The following is a 17514-nucleotide window of genomic DNA, read 5'->3' on the forward strand; positions in this document are numbered from 1 at the left end:
TTTGCATGCAACAAATGCAATTCCCACACTGGCAAAGACTGGTGCCGATGGCGTGATGCCGTCAGCTGTGGCTCTTATCTTATCAAGAGTCAAGAGCCACAATCGCTCATTCTAACTTCCCTTTCGGAAACTGTGCGCAATCTGAGTCCCCGTCCAACATGAAGCCCGGCGACAGTGTTTATGTAGGTACACTTCCAGCTGTGCTTGTGAGGCTGCGTGCCCTAAGTTTTCGGCACATCTCTAAACTTGAATCTTGGGCTGCCTGGCGCCATAAACGTTCCCGCGTTTGCTATGCACCGCCACACACAGGTGCACAGCGCCAGATGCCAGTATGACGTCATCAGTATCCGTCCTTGTTCCGGCATTCACCGTTCAATTCCTGCAAGTCATACTCGAGGCCGGATTAATTGTCACCTCGCGACCTCGATGGAAGATAGGCGAGAAATGGGAACCTGTGAGGCATTATGCAGCCCGGTTTAGAGCCTGATTGGCCGAAGGCGTTCACTCCATAACCTGCTGCAAGGCTGAAGTCAACGTGGTTGCTGCGTGGGGGCAACTGACCTCGCCGGTCCAGTCGATTGCCAGCCAAAGTTCAACCTCGCAGTCACTGACGGCAGAGCCAAACGGTCACTCACTTTTCTCGCCGGAACCTTCACCTCTCGCCCGAATGAAAACAACAAATCCTTCATCTTCTCCGTCTCCTCTATCTTCCTCTTCTTCCCTACCCCCGCTTCTTCATTCTTCACCCTCACCCTCTTGCCGCATCGACCCATTGCCCACATCTGCGTTCCCGCAGCCTCGTCGCCACCATGGCACCCATCCAGAGCGAAGCGTTCGATTATCTCTTTCATCACATTTTCCTACCCCAAAAGCTACCAGGTCATGAAGATGATTCCGCGTCAAATGTCGCCACCCTCATTTCCTTTGTGCTGCGTTCGCTGCAGCGCTTTCTCATCGAGTCCCGTCCAGCCGATCAGGTCGCCACTCGAAGTTGCATCTCCATGCTGGAGATGATGCAGAAGTCGTCCGACAACTACGGATTCCTGGATGAAGATGGACTTCGACAAGTTCTTCGAGATCTCTCCGTCAGCGGTAGGTGCCATCTGAACCCCCTCTCACAAGATTTGCTTACAACAATTTCAGACTCCGTCGCTGCGTTTCACGTCGCTGCGCAGAACGCAGGTATTCTCATCCGACGGACAGACACCGCGGTTTGCTTTGAAACTTTTGAGCTGTCCCCGACAAATGAAGCCGTAATGTCAACAAAAGGGCGCCTTGTCCGTCACTTCCCAGCAACGGCCACCGAAATCTCCCTGGATGACTTCAAGGACGAAGGTTTCCAGTCCGCCTTGACAAAGACGTTGGTCAAGATGAGCTTTCAGACCGCACCCGATACAAGACCGACAGCTCGAAAAGCTGGACAGGATCACACCGAAGAGCGAGACACAACAAATCCTCGCATCGTTACTGAACTACTGACAAGCATCGTTGGAGCAGTTGGCACGCATGTCAGCGTCAAGGGCATTTGCAAGAATACCCGACAAGAGATCTCCTGGCGGCAGAGCAGGCTCCCATGGAGACGATCTGCTGTATGGCTTCTCATCCGTGTTGCCCTACAGCTGACCATGGGCCGACAATCCGATGATTCCGACCGCACCTACAAGGCTTTCATGGTGTACCTGATGGCTCAAGTCCTCAACGCGGCGGACCAACCGTCCACACCCACCTATACCCTCCACACCATGATGACCAAGGTGTCGGGTAGACTCTGTAAGCTCGACAACCCAGGACAAGGGCTCTGGTTAGAGACCATCGAGAAGATCGTGTCGGACACTTCTAAATGCCTTACACAAAGGTGGCAGCGAATCCGTGGCCGGTTCGAGACCCCCCTTGACCTAGAATCAGTGTCTGAGCTCGACATGAAAGATAACATCGATCTTTCTCTTCCGCTGATGGACGACTTCCTTGCCACGATCCCTCAACGACGTAGAGAGAGCGGCTCCTCTAGCTTTATTCCGACGTCTTACATTCCACCCCCCGACCCGGATCACCTGCCACCAGCCTATGTACTCGGCAGCAATGAGCACTTGCTCTACAACCTTGCAATGGTCGAATTATGGGTGGCGACACATCTCGGCCCCTGGTTAGAGAAACACATCGGAGATGATACGACATGTCGAGACCTGAAGTTGTTGCTCCAGCGGTACCATTCAGCAGCTGTACACTGGTATAAGACACGTCCCGAGGGTATATCACGAATGTTCCTTGCTATCGGTGAATTATGGGTTGCGATAGACAAGTCAGCCCTTCACGCCATTCCTATGTTGCGGGAATACGACCCGGAGGTGCCGGCACAGGTGTGGCAAGTGCTCTTGGTGGCATCCATGGAGGACATGGCGAGACTCCATCGCGTCGAGACCTACTTTAGGAAGCGACAAGAGCTCTCCTTGAAGGACAGACCGTCTATCTTTCGCTCTTATGGCGAGAGACTGTCGTTCCCGGTGCAGTACTTTGAGCAGTCCGCCAAGCTTAAACATCTCAAGTCTCAAATCGAAAATCAAGCCGAGGCACAGAAGCGCGCCAAGCTGGTAGAGTTTGCCAAACTGCGAGAGGAACACGACAGGTTGATGCGACAGCATGAGCAGCGATCCTGCGAAAAAGTTGAGGTCGACTACTCCATGGAACATGTCGCAGCCCACTGTCGCAAGTGCACTGCCTTGAAAGATGCTAAGAACCTGGAGATCGAGGTTTACGAGTGGCCCTTGCCGAACAGACACCTTCAAGCTCAAGCTGTCGTGTTTGAACTGGCCGTTCCCTCGGAATTTGCCGAGTGGCGGGATGCGACAATCTATCTTGTCGACGATGTCCTGGGATGCAAGCCTTCACAGACCGTTCGTCCCCGATCCGCTCACCCGCTGAGGACATATCGAGCACTGGCTGGATTCCGACAATCCGGTCTGCAAGGTCGAATTCATCTTCTGTCGGAAGCCAAGCCTCATGCTGTTACCCATCGACGATCCAAACGTATTGCACATACCACGGAATCCGAGGTGTGTGTTAAGAACGGCCTCATCTTCCAGTATTTCGACGAAGAGCGACATGCCTTCCTGTCCACCTTTAGTCCTTCCTACGACCTAGTGGATCTATGCACGTTCAAGCTTCCTCCGCGTGCTCAGGTCTTACAAGACTTCCTCAAGCGCCCGTGGGACCAGCCGAATGGACAGACACCCAACACCGTCATCTCGAGTCTGTCCGACTGTCCAAGCTACATGTCGTTGGGCGAATACAAGGCCTTGGCTGCCCTGCCAATCGGGTACCGCATTCAGTGGATGAATGTTCTGACACAGCTTGCCATGCCCTCGATAGACTTCAACAAAGCCGAGACAGCCACTTTCTTGCTTCAGATGAGTCTACAAGCTGGACCGAACGCCCTGTCAACCGTCACACGATGCACCCACACGAGATTGTCGGACCCGCAGTTTGGCTCGCAGATGTTGGAAAGCCTCACCCAGTGCGTGTCTCGGGTTCATGAGAACTGGGAGTCTCACACGTCTTTGTGGTGCTTTACGTTCCTAACGTCTCGACTTCTGTCGGTCGGGGCTGAACATCTGTCGAAGCCACTCCTCAGTTTGCTCGCCCAGTGCCGAAAGATTTCGTACAAGTGGTTGTGCCGACTGATGACGAGAGTCCAAGAGACCACCGACGATGCCCAGCGGCAAGAGTTCCTGGAGACTGCCTTCAAGATTGCCTTGATCTGCGCCGACACGTTCAACGTGGATGATAGATTCCTACCCAAGATTCTGGCAGATCCGCAAGAAGCATCCATCCTACTCGAGGCTTCTATCGGCATCTGCAACAATTCGAAGATCAAGAATACGACAGAAGAGGTTGTCCTCGACATCCTGTATAACAGATGGATGTATACTCTGCATCGCGCTCGTCCAGTCCTGATCCGCGACATCGTCAAGAACGGAAACTCATGTCTCGACATCGCTATCCATCGATCTTGGCCCGCCTTTATCGCAGATAGCGAATGGACTGTGACCCCCTCTACATGCTACTGGCTCGAGACAACCTCTTCCCGCATCGGGGTACACTTTAGCATTCTCACAGGAGAGTTGTTGGTCAATGGCCTTCCTCTGTCGCGTCTTCCCCGAGAGTTTGAGCTACATCCCGATTACAACAGGCTCTTTGGCTCCCTGTCCTTGGACGTCATGCCTAGCACGCTCCCAGGCATGCAATTCTGCGCCACCAGACCCATCCAGGGCTATGCCGTACACTTTGGGATGCAGGATATTACTGAGGGTAGATGGAAACAGGATCTCGTCGTGCGCATGGAGAAGGATGGCTCAAGTCTGGATCTGGTACCATCGAGAGCCTTCAAGGGAGTACTCCCTCATGTGTTTGTCGAGGAGTACGCACACTGGCATCATGGCGACACCGGTGTTATCGAGCTTCGACCACGTACCAACTTCTGGGAGACAAACGACGACACCTGGAAATTGGCTCGACACGGCGCGAGCTGGAGGCTTAGCCGACGTGAGAAGACGTTCTTGTTGGCCCCTTCTAGCAAGCTGGGTGAACGCATTGCCACGATTCTGCGTCCCTTGGAGGCTTCCTTGGATCTTCACATGCTGTACGATGTGCAAGCTAATCTGCTCGATATGCATGCTCCTCGACTTCAGCTCGACTTCGTCTTGAGGTCTGGAGAGTCATCCATCAGCTCTCGACAATTCCGTGGAATGCAGATTGATACAGACCAATCTCTCGGTACTCTGGTTGGATTCAACAGCAAACTCATCCTCCGGAGCAACCATAGTCCACCGAGCAGGCTGATGATCCTCCCTGAAGGCGAAGTTAGATTTGAGAAGTCAGTTGCCAATGGCTTCGACGAACATGTGGATGCATTTGTTGTCCACGGAACTGCACAGCGTGTACAGGCCTATCGGATCGACAACTTACTCGGCCGCCTCGTCGCCAACAACAAGGTCGACAGCAAGCTATTCCTCGCCTACATCCATGCACTCACTTCATTCTGTCTTCCGGACCCCTTCCTCGGCCGGACAGGAACTGAGCAGGCTCTTGACATTCTCACATCCGCATCGGTGCGAGCACCGTCTCAATTGACCAAGATCGCACATGAAAGACTGGGCCTCATTGCAGACATTTCCCCAGCTCGCTCATTTTATGGCGAGAGGAGCATGCAAGTTGTGGACTGGTATCCTGAGTTGAGCTGTCTGACTCAGGACGACCGCTTCTACACGGTCGTCCACGAGATTCTGAAGAGGACTAAAGACGTTGAGTTCCTCTTTCCGAAGGGTGATTTTGAGCCGACTGAACCGAACCATGCTGAGATGGAACTGGTCAACCGGGCGATTCTGCAATCATCGCGACACAAGGTCTCAGGCTTTGGCGCCGAGACCTACAGCACGCAATACGATGTTGAGTACCAGGCAAGAGACAAGGGACAGGAGTCGCGCCCCGCAACTCGTGCTGGTGAGATGGCTTTCCGGATCTACCACAACGAAACCGCTCGCTTCCAGCCTGTCGCACATCACCTGGAGGCTCACCTGTACAGCCTCCTCGAGACTGAGCAGATTGGTCTGTTCACCCAAGAGCCACCCAAATCCAAGCTTAACTACGACTCTAGGTGGCTTGAGAACCCCAAGACATTTCTTTCGTCCGACTGGTGTGGGATTCATTACGCCTTTCAGAACAACAACGCCTTGCTTAACAAGTTTGAGTTGATGGTCTGGATTGCAACCATGTCCTTCGCGACTGACTACGACGCTCAGATCGTCCAGTCCTTCCTGATGCTTGCAACATCTCCCACTTTGTCCGCTGTTTCCTTGCCTGAAGATGCCACCTACGATCTGTCCAAGGGTCACAAACCGGTGACGACCGAGCTGTCAAGAATAGCGACCGACGCAGCTATCTCCTTTAAGCAGTCGCCTGACGCCAACCTCCCGCAGAAGCAGCGTGAATCACTCAAAGCGACGGTTAAGCGACGTCAAAGATCTTTTGCTGACGCGAAGAGTCGAGCCGTCGACCATTTTAGACGCCATGTTGGACAACAGTGGCCTTGCGAGACCCCAACTGCCCCTAAGGGGGATGAAGTGGAAACATACATCAACGTCCCGCATGCAATGGACGCGGTTATGGACAAGTGGAGGCCATGGTACCGGAATCTCATGTTCAAGGTGTATCTGATGAACTTTGTCTCTGGCTTAGGGGATCTGCCCTTGAAGGAAGTCAGACCCGTGCCAGGGCCTGTACCCTTGACATTCATCCCCAAGATAAGCACCCAAGGATTCGTCCCCATCGATGAGCTGTTTTCTCAAGGCTCTATCGAGGCTCAGATTCCAGTCCCTATTCAAGATCCTACGCTGAACGGCCTCCTCCGGACAACGACAACTAGTGCTGAGACAAGTCAGAAGTTGACTAAGGTGCTCGACAGCCTTGACAACAAGACAACGCTGGTGTACGAGCATCATTATGTGCGGGAGTTGAGGCAGAGCTTGGCAAGTCTGAGAGATCATGTCGAAAACGAGTTGGATGCAGACAGACTCTCAAAGCATGCTTCTCTTTTCCAGCAGCACCTCGAACAATGCGACAGCCGAGTCAAGTCCATCTACGACTCGTTGTTGCGCGCGGTCATGTCGTCGATATCTCAAGCTTCGACCAACGCTCCCGAGACCGTGCTGTCTACCCTTAGAAAGGCAGATTTCCTTCCCAGAGTCTCACCGATACTCTTCCTGCAGCAGCTGAGAATGCTTCGATGGCGGAGACTCTCTGATCAATGGAGGAACGCCATTATCGAGTACGCACTTGCCATCACTGCTCTTCAGCAGGCGAGACGCTTCCTCAGGTTCCAGGATTCGCCCGTTGATCTGCTCCGGGAACTCGAAAACACCGGTCATAAGGGATGGAACGCCCACGAACATCCTGAATGGCTGCTGCTGGAGTGTGAGAGTGAGATCATGATCCGAGAGGTCCAGGAGCAGATTGCGCAACAGATGATGGCACCTCCCGACAAACAGAATGCCGTGATGCAGTTGAACATGGGTGAAGGAAAGTCTACCGTCATCGTCCCCATCGTCTCGTCAGCACTTGGCGATGGTTCGAAGCTCGTTCGAGTCATCGTGGCCAAGCCACAAGCGAAGCAAATGAATCAGATGCTGGTCTCGAAACTCTCCGGCTTGCTCGACCGCCCCGTTTATCAGCTGCCGTTCTCGAGAGAGATTCGAATGGACACACTGCGAGCAGGGGCAATCCACCGACTGATGGTCAAGTGCATGGAGGAGGGCGGTGTCTTGATGGTCCAACCGGAGCATCTCTTGTCATTCCAGCTGATGGAGCCGGAATGTCAGCTTAACGGGAATGGCACAGCTTCCGAGCAAATGATGAAGACCAGAACCTTCTTTGACAAGTTCTCGAGGGACATTGTCGACGAGAGTGACGAGAACTTCAGCGTCAAGTTTGAGCTTATCTACACCCTTGGACAGCAGCGATCAATCGAGCACAGCCCTGACCGGTGGATCGTCGTCCAGGAGGTCTTGGGACTGATTGCCAAGTTCTGTGGCGAATCGAGGTTCGAGTTTCCTCGGTCGATTGACTTTGACGATCGACATGTTGAGAGGTTTCCAAGGATTCGACTTCTTCGACCCGATGCCCAAGAGGCTATCCTCAACCGTGTTGCTGAGTACATCTGCGAGACTGGTATGAGCGGATTCCCTATCGCCCATCAGCCTCCGAAGATCCGGGAAGCAGTCCGACGATACATCACCCAGTGGGAACTTTCCCCCGAGGAGGTCGAGTCGGTTGAACAGAGCCTGTTTTGGGGCGAGACGACAATGAATCACATACTGCTTCTACGTGGACTCCTGTCTGGCGGAATCCTTTCTTTTGCTCTTGGACAAAAGCGATGGAGAGTCAACTACGGCACTGATCCCCACAGAGAGACCAAGACACTGCTCGCCGTCCCCTACCGAGCCAAGGATAACCCGACGCCTCGATCCGAGTTCAGCCATCCTGATGTGGTCATTGTACTTACCTGCCTGAGCTACTACTACAGTGGCCTTGACGACGAGGCTCTCTACTCCGCCTTTGATCTGCTCACCAATTCCGATAATGCTGATCTTGAGTATCAGGTCTGGGTCAAGACTGCTCCGACTCTGCCAGAGCACTTCCGACACCTGGAAGGCATCAATCTTCGGGATCGCCTCCAAAGCACAACGGAGGTGTTCCCCCATCTTCGGTATTCCAAGGCTGCTATCGACTACTACCTTTGTCGTTTGGTTTTTGCGAAGGAGTGCAAGGAGTTCCCCCACAAGCTTTCGGCTTCTGGATGGGACTTGGCCAAGATCAAGACCAACCCGACGACAGGATTCAGTGGTACCAATGACTCTCGGTATCTCCTCCCGATGGCCATCAAGCAGCTGGACCTTGTCGAACAGAAGCACACCAACGCTCTGGTGCTCGAGTATCTTCTTCGCCCGGAGAATGGCATTGCCCTGATGCCACCGGAGATGAAGGGGGCAACTTTTGACAGCCAAACCCTTCTGGAGATGGTCTCCAAGATGAGCTCCAACACCCGCGTTATCCTCGATGTCGGTGCCCAAGTCATCGACCTGACAAATATCGAGTTTGCAAAGGCTTGGTTGAGCCGCTATGACGACGAGAACACACAGGCGGTCATTTGCTTCAGCGAGCTTGACGATATTATCGTCGTTGATCGGTCCGGAAAGGTTGAGGAACTTCAGACTTCGCCATTTGCTAATCAGATGGATCAATGTCTGGTCTTCCTCGACGAGGCGCACACGAGAGGCACGGATCTGAAGCTTCCCGTGAACTACCAAGCCGTCGTGACTTTGGGCGCGGGTTTGACGAAGGACCGCTTGGTTCAAGGTATGTATTCGCCCTCAACGATCCCTTCCCTTTTAAACGGTTGCTAACATTTCTATAGCATGCATGCGAATGCGAAAACTTGGAAAGGGGCAGACCGTGGTGTTCTGCATTCCACGCGAGATCGAACAGAAGATCCTACTTCAACGAGGCCAGAAGCCGTCTTCTGGACAGATCACGATATCCGATGTTATCTCCTGGGTCATCACCGAGACCTGCCTGGACCTACGACGAGCGATGCCCCTGTGGCTCACTCAAGGCCTCCGGTTCTTTGAACAACAGGCCTTCTGGATCGGGGTATCAAGTGCTAAGACCAGATTCTCGTGGGCCCAGCAGTTCATGGAGGCCGAAGCCCAGAGTCTTGATCAACGGTATCGCCCACGAAGACCCGACGCCAGCCTGGATACCATCCTCGGCCACGTCGGCCCCCGTGCAAGCGAACAGTTCCGCTCTCGCTGCGAGGAGTTTGGCCTCATTGAACTTCAAACAAGCTCGCTCAACGAGGAGCAAGAGAGAGAGCTTTCGCCCGAGGCCCAACAAGAACGACAAGTCGAGAAGCCGCCCAGAGTCGAGCCAGAAACCCATCGTGTTCACTCTGGTCTGCGCGAGTTCATTGTCGACGGCCAGTTCCCAGGCGAGTGTGCTGCCTTCAAGCCCGCCTTCAAGGCTCTCAGTCAGACTTCTGCTGCGGCATGCTTCGACGTGAACGAATTCCCGAGCAACATCTGGGTGACACACGACTTCGCCACGACGGTCAAGGCTCGCTTTGGGAAGAAGAACTATTCAGACTCTTTCCAACGTCCTGTCCAGTGGATCCTCACGAGCAACAGTACCGTTGATGACATGCGCCTCGTGATCATCAGCCCATTCGAGGCCCAGGAACTTCTGTCGGTCATCGAGGCGTCTCGACATGTCACGCTGCGACTCTACGCTCCACGAACCAACCTTGGGTTCCAGCCTCTCGACCACTTGAGGCTGTACACGGTCTCTAAGAAGGTCCAGAACGCACCGATACCGGAGGATATCATTGTCCAGCTCAACCTTTTCGCAGGACAGCTTTACCTGCTCTCTTTTGACGAGTACGTTGACGTGTGTGAGGCACTTGGTCTAGCTTGGGGTCCTTCAGACGACTCTGTGACCCTTGGACCAGACGGCTTCATTCCACCAGGCACCAGCGTCGGGAAATTGGTCAACAAGTCAGGATTTACAAGGAGTCCAGTCAGGTTCCTCAAGGTCCTCATGTCAAAGATCCGACAGGACTGTGAGCTGATTGAGAAGACGCACATGGGCAAGATTTTGGAGGGTATTCGCCTGGTAGAGGAGGATTTTGCAGATCAAAAAAACTAGAGGGGCAAGAAGGTGTGGTTTAGAGTTGATCCTTTGTTGTTTGTATTGCGAATGGAGTTTTGGAGTTTGGTATCAAGCATGTAACGAGTTCACGTTAGAAATGAGGCAACGGCCAATTGATTAACCACCAACGCTTGGAGGATGCTACTTTGACTGATGTCCACGTCTTAGAAACAACCATAGTTTCTCACATATCTCCTTTAGTTGGAGCCATCCTCCTTATATACCTTCCGCATCGCAGCATCATATTGGCTGCCGGAAAGTCGACCGAAGGGGTCAGCAATATGGGTCTTATTCGCTTGAACTCTACGCTGTCATCCAAAGCCACTGCACTGTTTTAGTCATTCACTCAAGTCGGGTTTTGGGCATTAGAGGAGACAGGTCCATTTTTAACGCATATATAACAAAAGAGAATAGCTATAAAATAGCTGGGCTCCTACACTTATGACTCTTTTCCCAAGTGATACTTATAAGGAGACTTATTTAGGCATTCTTTAGCTAACTAGTCTGTTTGGCGCTATGTTAAACTTAATGCCATAGCCCAGTGAGAGGGAACTTTGTGAGAACTCTAGTTAACCTGGAAGATTACTGTAGAAAGCCTTCTTTATGCCAAGACTACCATGATCAAATGGAATGGAGAGACTCTGGTGAGGATTTGGCGAGGATAGTGCCAGTGGTGCGCCGAGCAACTCCTCTATCACGAATGGACGAAGGCAATTGAATGTATCATCAAGGGAAGAAGCCGAGTGATCCAATGCTTGAATTATGATTACTCTTGCCTCGGCTTAGACTCCAAAACCTTCCAGGGTGTATTACGCGAGGTGGGCGTTGCCAGTTGAACCACCAATCAGAGCTCCTACCAAAACCCCGAGGCCCCGAGAGCTGGTGATAAAGACCCCTGTAGGGATCACAAGAGAGGGGGCATCTCTTGCGGTATTTATTAGCATGTTGTTTGCTTCGTAAATGAGGGGAAGCTAATTTGTGAACCTCAATCCTTCTCGAACTCTTTGTCACGATTCGGCGAACCAACTATCCCGTCCTAGGTATTCCCGATTTAGCAACATGACTACCGTTGGGGCTCCCGTTATCGCTCCCGCAGACGATGTTGGTCTAGTTACCCCTTGCATGGACCCTTGCTAACAGTGGGTGAAGGCCAGTGATACTGACTCTGCCCTTGGTCTGGTACGAGGACTTTCCTTCGCCATGAGGATGCATTATTTATGATTAATAGGATGCCTCCTCGTCTACTGAAAGCTTGAGAAGCTCCATTCTCGATTATAGACAGGAGAACGGAAGAACATACCACAAATACAAGGATGGCAGTACGTTGTGCACCCACACTCGCATGCAGCCACGACGCCATGGCTTGTTGGTTGAGACAATGCTTGCTCACACATGAACTACAGAATACAACCTCCCCAACGATGATGAGGAAAGCGAAAGACTTGGTAAGAGCCATTTATAAATTGCACGAGTGCTGTTTCTCGCTGACACGGACCAGATCTCCAGCATAACCTTTGCCTCCTGACGTTTGACAACAAGCTCGGGCTGAGCCCCCCAAACCTCCCTGGCTCAAGGGTCAAGCGTGTCCTTGATGTAGGCACCGGCACTGGTATCTGGGCCATTGACTTTGGTGACGAGCATCCCGATGCGACCGTCATTGGCGTCGACCTTTCCCCGATCCAGCCGAGCTTGTACGAGTTGACCTGAGCTCCAATCCGGAACACTGCTAACCAAGTGTCAGCGTCCCCCCCAACGTTCAGTTCGAGATTGATGATATCGACGAGGAGTGGACTTACAGTGAACCATTTGATTACATCCACAGTAGATTCATGAACTTTAGCGTTCAGAACTGGCAATCCTATCTGGAAAAGATCTTCAAGTAGGGCCCCCGCCTACTCACCTCGCTCATTGGTTTTTAACGTAACTAGGAACCTCGCCCCCGGTGGTTATGTTGAGCTGCAAGACGTAGACGTTATCATGGGTAGCGATGACGGAACCCTGACCGAGGACACCACTATGTACAAGTGGTGCAGACTTCTGGACGAGGCTGCCGGAAAATTTAACCGTTCCTTTGAAAGGACCACCAAGTTCAAGGATCTTCTCAAGGAAGCCGGCTTCGTCGACATTGTCGAGACGCGATTCAAGTGGCCATCCAACCGCTGGCCCAAGGACAAGAAGTTCAAGGAGCTCGGTGCTTGGAACAATGAAAATGCCAGCTCTGCCCTCGAGGCTCTGACTATGGCCCCGTTCACGAGAGGTCTGGGATGGAGCCGTGAGGAGGTCGAGGTCTTCTTGACCGACTTGAGAAGGGACTGGAACAACCCCAAGATCCACGCTTATTGGCCAATGTATGTGGCCCCATGCGTTTCTATGTTGTTTGTGCTAACGTCTTTGCAGTTGCGCTGTCTATGCTAGGAAGCCTGAAGCTTGAGTGATTGGGAACTGATATCAGGGTTACGCCATGTTGATGTTGATGATGATGATCCAATTTTCCTTCTCATAAAATCAAAGAGGGTGGCACAGATTGATTATTTTACCTTAAGTCATATAAAATCACATAGTGCATCAGAGAAACGTAAGTGAAACAATGTGCGCCATGCTCATGCGGGCATCGCTCATTTATCATCTAAATGTCTATTATATAAGTGGTTGCGAGATGAAGTCAACTGTCGAGGAGTGGAACCGGGTCCCACGAGGCTAGGTCGAAACCTAAGAGCAGTGGACAACACCGTCGTCGTGAGTGTGGCACTCCTTGGGAGCCTCCTTAGTAGCAGAGGGGGTAGCAGCACCAGTGGTCTTGCTAGCCTCCTTCTTCTCCTCCTCCACGGGCTCACCAGTGCAGCCGACACCAGGGGCGGCAATGTCGTAGGCGTAGACGTCAATGGCAAAGAACTGGAGGGTGTTGCTGTCGATGACGCTCTGGGAGGGGTCCTTCTTGGCGAGGGCAGTGACCTCGGTGTAGGCCGAGGCGAAGTGGTCGACAACCTCCTCGCTGACGGTGGGAACGTGGAGGATGCGGTGCATCAGGTCAGTGGCCCAGTATGTGTTGAGCTTGGAAGCGGCGACGGTGTAGCCCCGGTTGCAGACCTGGTCGAGGTTGCGGCGGATCTCGAAGGAGAGAGGGCAGATGACGGTCTCAGTGGTGGCGTTGTCACCTCTCCAGTGGCCAGCCCACTCTGTACTTTGTTAGCTGTGTTCTCATGTGAGGAGATAGTGACTTACCGTCCTGGGTAGCGCAGTTGCGGTCAGGGTCGTCGCAACGGAAGAGCATGCCGGTCTTGTCGGCGTTGATGATGCGCTCGTACCAGCCAATAGGCTGAGAAGTCGAAGCGTTGCCAAAGTACTTCTGGACAAACTCAGACTTGTGGCCGAAGCGCAGGATATGGTCCTTGGCGTGCTGAGCCAGCTGAACAGCCTCGTCGAGGCCGTTGGCGAGCTGACGGTGCAGGGTAGAGTTGCAGGACTGGTGAATGGGGTACGTCTTCTTCCAGCCCTCAGCCCAGTCGTAGGCCCCGGCAGACTCGGTGGCCTTGGGGGCCTCGGCGGTCTGGGTGGCGGCCTCCTCACGGGGGACGATGGGGGAGGCGATGGCGGCTCCAAAGAGGAGGGCCGCGACGGTGGTGGACTTGAACATCATTTTGAAGTGAAACTTGTCGGCATGAACTTGATTGGTTCAGTGAGTTGTCGGCTGTTTGTTTGGCTTGATGATGAGGGCTGAGTGGCTGAGGAAACAAGAGTTCATGCAAGAGGTGTTTCGGGGTATTTATAGAGTATAGATGACAACCTTGCGAGAGCTTAGAGACAAGGATATGACTTTTCATGGACCAACATTGCTTACGCCGTCTCTACTGACTAGCTAGCATCCCTCATGGATTCTCGGCGTTGAATCCGTTCGTGGGGGTTGACCCCATCACGCATGGCAAAAGAGCCTCGCCTGCAGAGCGGGGAGATGCATGTTGGTTTACTCTGACCGCGGCATCTCCGGAGGCTGGACAAATGAAAACACATTATCATAGAGAAGAGAAAAGAAAGTGGTCTAGAGAGTGTTATTCTCCACGTCACACCATGACTATCCGGGTTCTCAGAGAACCCACTACATGCAAACCATCAAGGTGCCTGGACTATCCGCGGTCGAGTGCAACCCCACCACGCAGGCCACTTCAAGTTAAATAATATGCTTAATTCATGAGTTAGATGCCTTTAGTGGCGTGAGGGTCGTACCAATCCTAAAGTGAGCCATTAGCAAATCCAACGCCCTGGCTCGTTTGACTCTAAGTTATGCTTGTTTGGGCAGCTATTGTCCCCCACGAGCCCATCCACGAGCTGGACCATGTATGGATCCCCAGTGAGGCATTTACCAAATAGAATCTCTGGTTTTTCTCGTTAGTCAAAATCCTCGTCCTCGTCCTCGTGCTGACTCGCCTCGATAGACTTGCCTCGGCCTCTTGGCATATGCACTCTACTGAGGGGACAACACCTTGAAGGACTCGATTGTGCATGACTAGCCCGATCGAGTCTTTCTCCGATGGTTGACCTTGGTTTCTTCACAGATCGTCGTCAATCCCGTTGTCCCACGCAAGCCACGCTTTTTTCATCCCGCGTCCAAGTCTCATCCATGTTCTCGGGTACGGCTCTCACGGGCTTGGCGTGGCGAGTTCACGAGAGACATCAGGGTAAATTCATCAAGGTCAACGTTGGTGAGAGCGGATCTTTAGTAACATGACGTCGTTGGCGAAGCAATTGTTTTGTCATGGCTTGGCGGGTTCGTGAGCTGACCAAGATGCCCAACAATGGCTGCCTAGTGATGGGAGAAGATATGAAGCGTCATTTCATGATTTGAATGTTTATTCAACAGTGAAGATGGGAGTGCCTTTTATCTGAGATGCGCTGACTCTTCCCCTCGTGAAAACATCTGAGTACAAACATGGCTTCACTGGGGATGGCAATATCACCGGACCCAAAACACAGCATCTAGAAGCATCAATGTAAATGTAAATCCTAAAGCTACCCTACATAAAAGACCAGGCCAGACCCGACCTCCCGGTCAACCTCCTCTACTCATCTCCACCAGTTCATATTCCCTTAACCACGCCTCCGGAATTACCTGTGCATGAGATATGCCAAGCTGGTACCAAACACACAGAACCCAAGATCTCTCTTCTTGCATAGCGGCTCTGTTTCCCGTTCCCCCTGCAGGAGCACACCCACAACTGAGCATGCAAGCCATTAAACAGCCCAAAGATAGATCCCGTCCCCTGCATGAGGCGGTAGCATTAGATCTAGACCTTGGCGACTGTAGCAGGTTGACACCACCTCAAAACTAGGCCCAATTGTGTGATTCAGCGCTTAAAAAAATTCTTATTTCTCTATCAAATTTCTACATACTTAAGCCTGCGCTAGGTCACTCGGCCTCGCCCAAAGTCCCTCTGGCTCGACACCCTTGGCCACACGCAACAACTTTCTCTGCTCCCTCGCCGTCCTATACGTATCAAGCCACTCCTTGGAATGCCCCAGCAGAGGCTCAGTCTTGTCATCTACAAGGCTCGAGTTGACCCACTCCAGCAAATCGTTCACATAGTCGACCTCGAGACCGTCGTCGGCCAAACTGTGGAATTTCCGCCCACGTCCCTTGAGTGCAACGCGGTTCTCGTATTCCTTCCTCATTGACGCACGGCTTGGGAGTGTTACCTTTCCTGTCAGCACTCGTGCGAGAGCCTGGGCTTGAAAGTCAAAGAGGGAGAATGTTGCCGTGTAGTAAGGAACACCGATGAAGGAGAGTGAGGGATCTTCAATGTAAAAGATGTCCTTGTGTAGGTTGTGCACCATGTTTCCTTCTGAAGTGATGAGAATATCATCCGTTGCTTCGTCCGTAGGCACATCATCTCCATGGTATTGCGAGAGGAAAGGATAAGAGGTGAGATACCCAGTCGCCAAGACGATACCATCGACGCCCTCTAGTTTCTCACCGTTCTTCAGCAAGATGTAGCTCTTCACAGGCGCCGAAGCATCAGACTCATCCTTCTCCAGGACAAACTTTTCAATACCACCGACATGTTCAACAGACTCTGGGAACATGGCAGGCGGCAAATCGAAATCACCACCCCTTGTTGACTGAATCACGCGCTTGGCAGTCTCGCTCGTCTCCCGACAAACATCATATGCCGAAGCACCACCGCCAATGACGAGCACCGTCTTGCCGGCGTATTTTTCCGGGCGACGATATTGCTTAGTGTGGATGATAGCATCGCCAAAGTGAGCCTTCCACTCAGCAAGGCCAGGTGTATCAGGGATACGAGGGAGGTTGTAGTGACCGGATGCCACGACCAAAGCGTCGAATTTCCAGTTTCTCTCGAGGAATCGGGGTTGGCCGTCACCTTTGAGGTGGGTTATCGTCCTTATCGCCCAGTGGGATCCATCCTCACTCTTTTGGGCGTCCTCGACTCGAGTGTTGAAGATCGTCACGTCATCAACACCGTGTTCCTTGCTGAGTCCTTGAAGATAGTCTTGGATGTTGACGTGGCTGGTAATATCCTCGGTTCCTTTCGGCCAAGGTCCAAGGTTGCTGTAGAGTAGACTTGTAGGGACGTTGTTTCGTAGGCCAAAGTAGGCCGGACCCGGTGGAGAAAAGGAGACTTCACGAGTCTCAGAGTCCTCGCTTTCGAGGGGATGAGCACTGTCCCCGTTCTTGGCTTTCAAGTCGGCAGTCTTTGGTAGGAACTGCCCAGGCAGTGAAGTCACATAGTCGCCGGCCGAAGGCTTCTCGCTGGGGTACTTTGTAGTCGTCGGTGCCCTGTCGTCGTAGTGCCATACCCCGGACGTGACCCCAGATCGTTCAAAGACGGTTACATCGGCTCCGTTCTTGAGGAGATAAGCGGCTGTGCAGATGCCGCTCACTCCAGCGCCGACGACGGCAACCTTGGTGCCAGGCCCAAACTTGACAGGCTCATCGGGTGACGGCGAGCGTCCGTTTGTAAGATAAGGACTCATTTCGAAGGACAAAGCTAGAATTGGCTCAAGCAATACTTGTGAGTAGTTCCAAGTGGACTCAACGCGGGCACACCACCCATATAAACAACCGACCCGGAAATACTAATTGTAAGCAGGCAGGCCCCATTCTCTTACGATGTCGAAAATGACTCGCCTCTTTCATCCGCGTTTGTTCCCGATGGGTCATTCGAGCTGTCTATTGTGTGCGCTCTCGCGCATCCAAGAGGGCGAAAGATGGGACCGCGTTGAGCACGTCATCTCGAGGATTATGTC

General features: G+C 52.6%; 4 protein-coding genes across 4 annotated transcripts; 2 read left to right on the forward strand and 2 right to left on the reverse strand.

The window, feature by feature from the left end:
• Window positions 1-809: 809 nt before the first annotated feature.
• NCS57_00807900 (uncharacterized protein) lies at window positions 810-10251 on the forward strand (the record flags this gene model as incomplete). The annotated part of the gene is made up of 3 exons (XM_053057908.1): window positions 810-1092; window positions 1144-8907; window positions 8966-10251. 3 exons carry the CDS (start codon window positions 810-812, stop codon window positions 10249-10251), a joined length of 9333 nt encoding a protein of 3110 aa, XP_052911739.1.
• Window positions 10252-11241: 990 nt separating this feature from the next.
• On the forward strand, window positions 11242-12685 carry NCS57_00808000 (uncharacterized protein; the record flags this gene model as incomplete). Its single annotated transcript, XM_053057909.1, has 8 exons — window positions 11242-11355; window positions 11404-11433; window positions 11483-11573; window positions 11658-11699; window positions 11753-11945; window positions 11996-12133; window positions 12183-12602; window positions 12652-12685. Exons 1-8 carry the CDS (start codon window positions 11314-11316, stop codon window positions 12683-12685), a joined length of 990 nt encoding a protein of 329 aa, XP_052911740.1. The 5' UTR covers window positions 11242-11313.
• A 278-nt stretch (window positions 12686-12963) lies between these two features.
• Window positions 12964-13891, reverse strand: NCS57_00808100 (HRXXH domain-containing protein; the record flags this gene model as incomplete). Its single annotated transcript, XM_053057910.1, has 2 exons — window positions 12964-13430; window positions 13477-13891. 2 exons carry the CDS (start codon window positions 13889-13891, stop codon window positions 12964-12966), a joined length of 882 nt encoding a protein of 293 aa, XP_052911741.1.
• Window positions 13892-15639: 1748 nt separating this feature from the next.
• Window positions 15640-17241, reverse strand: NCS57_00808200 (DAO domain-containing protein; the record flags this gene model as incomplete). Its single annotated transcript, XM_053057911.1, has 1 exon — window positions 15640-17241. One exon carries the CDS (start codon window positions 17239-17241, stop codon window positions 15640-15642), a length of 1602 nt encoding a protein of 533 aa, XP_052911742.1.
• Between the last annotated feature and the right edge of the window lie 273 nt (window positions 17242-17514).

Source organism: Fusarium keratoplasticum, chromosome 6 (assembly GCF_025433545.1).
Source record: "Fusarium keratoplasticum isolate Fu6.1 chromosome 6, whole genome shotgun sequence".
NCBI lineage: Eukaryota > Fungi > Ascomycota > Sordariomycetes > Hypocreales > Nectriaceae > Fusarium > Fusarium keratoplasticum.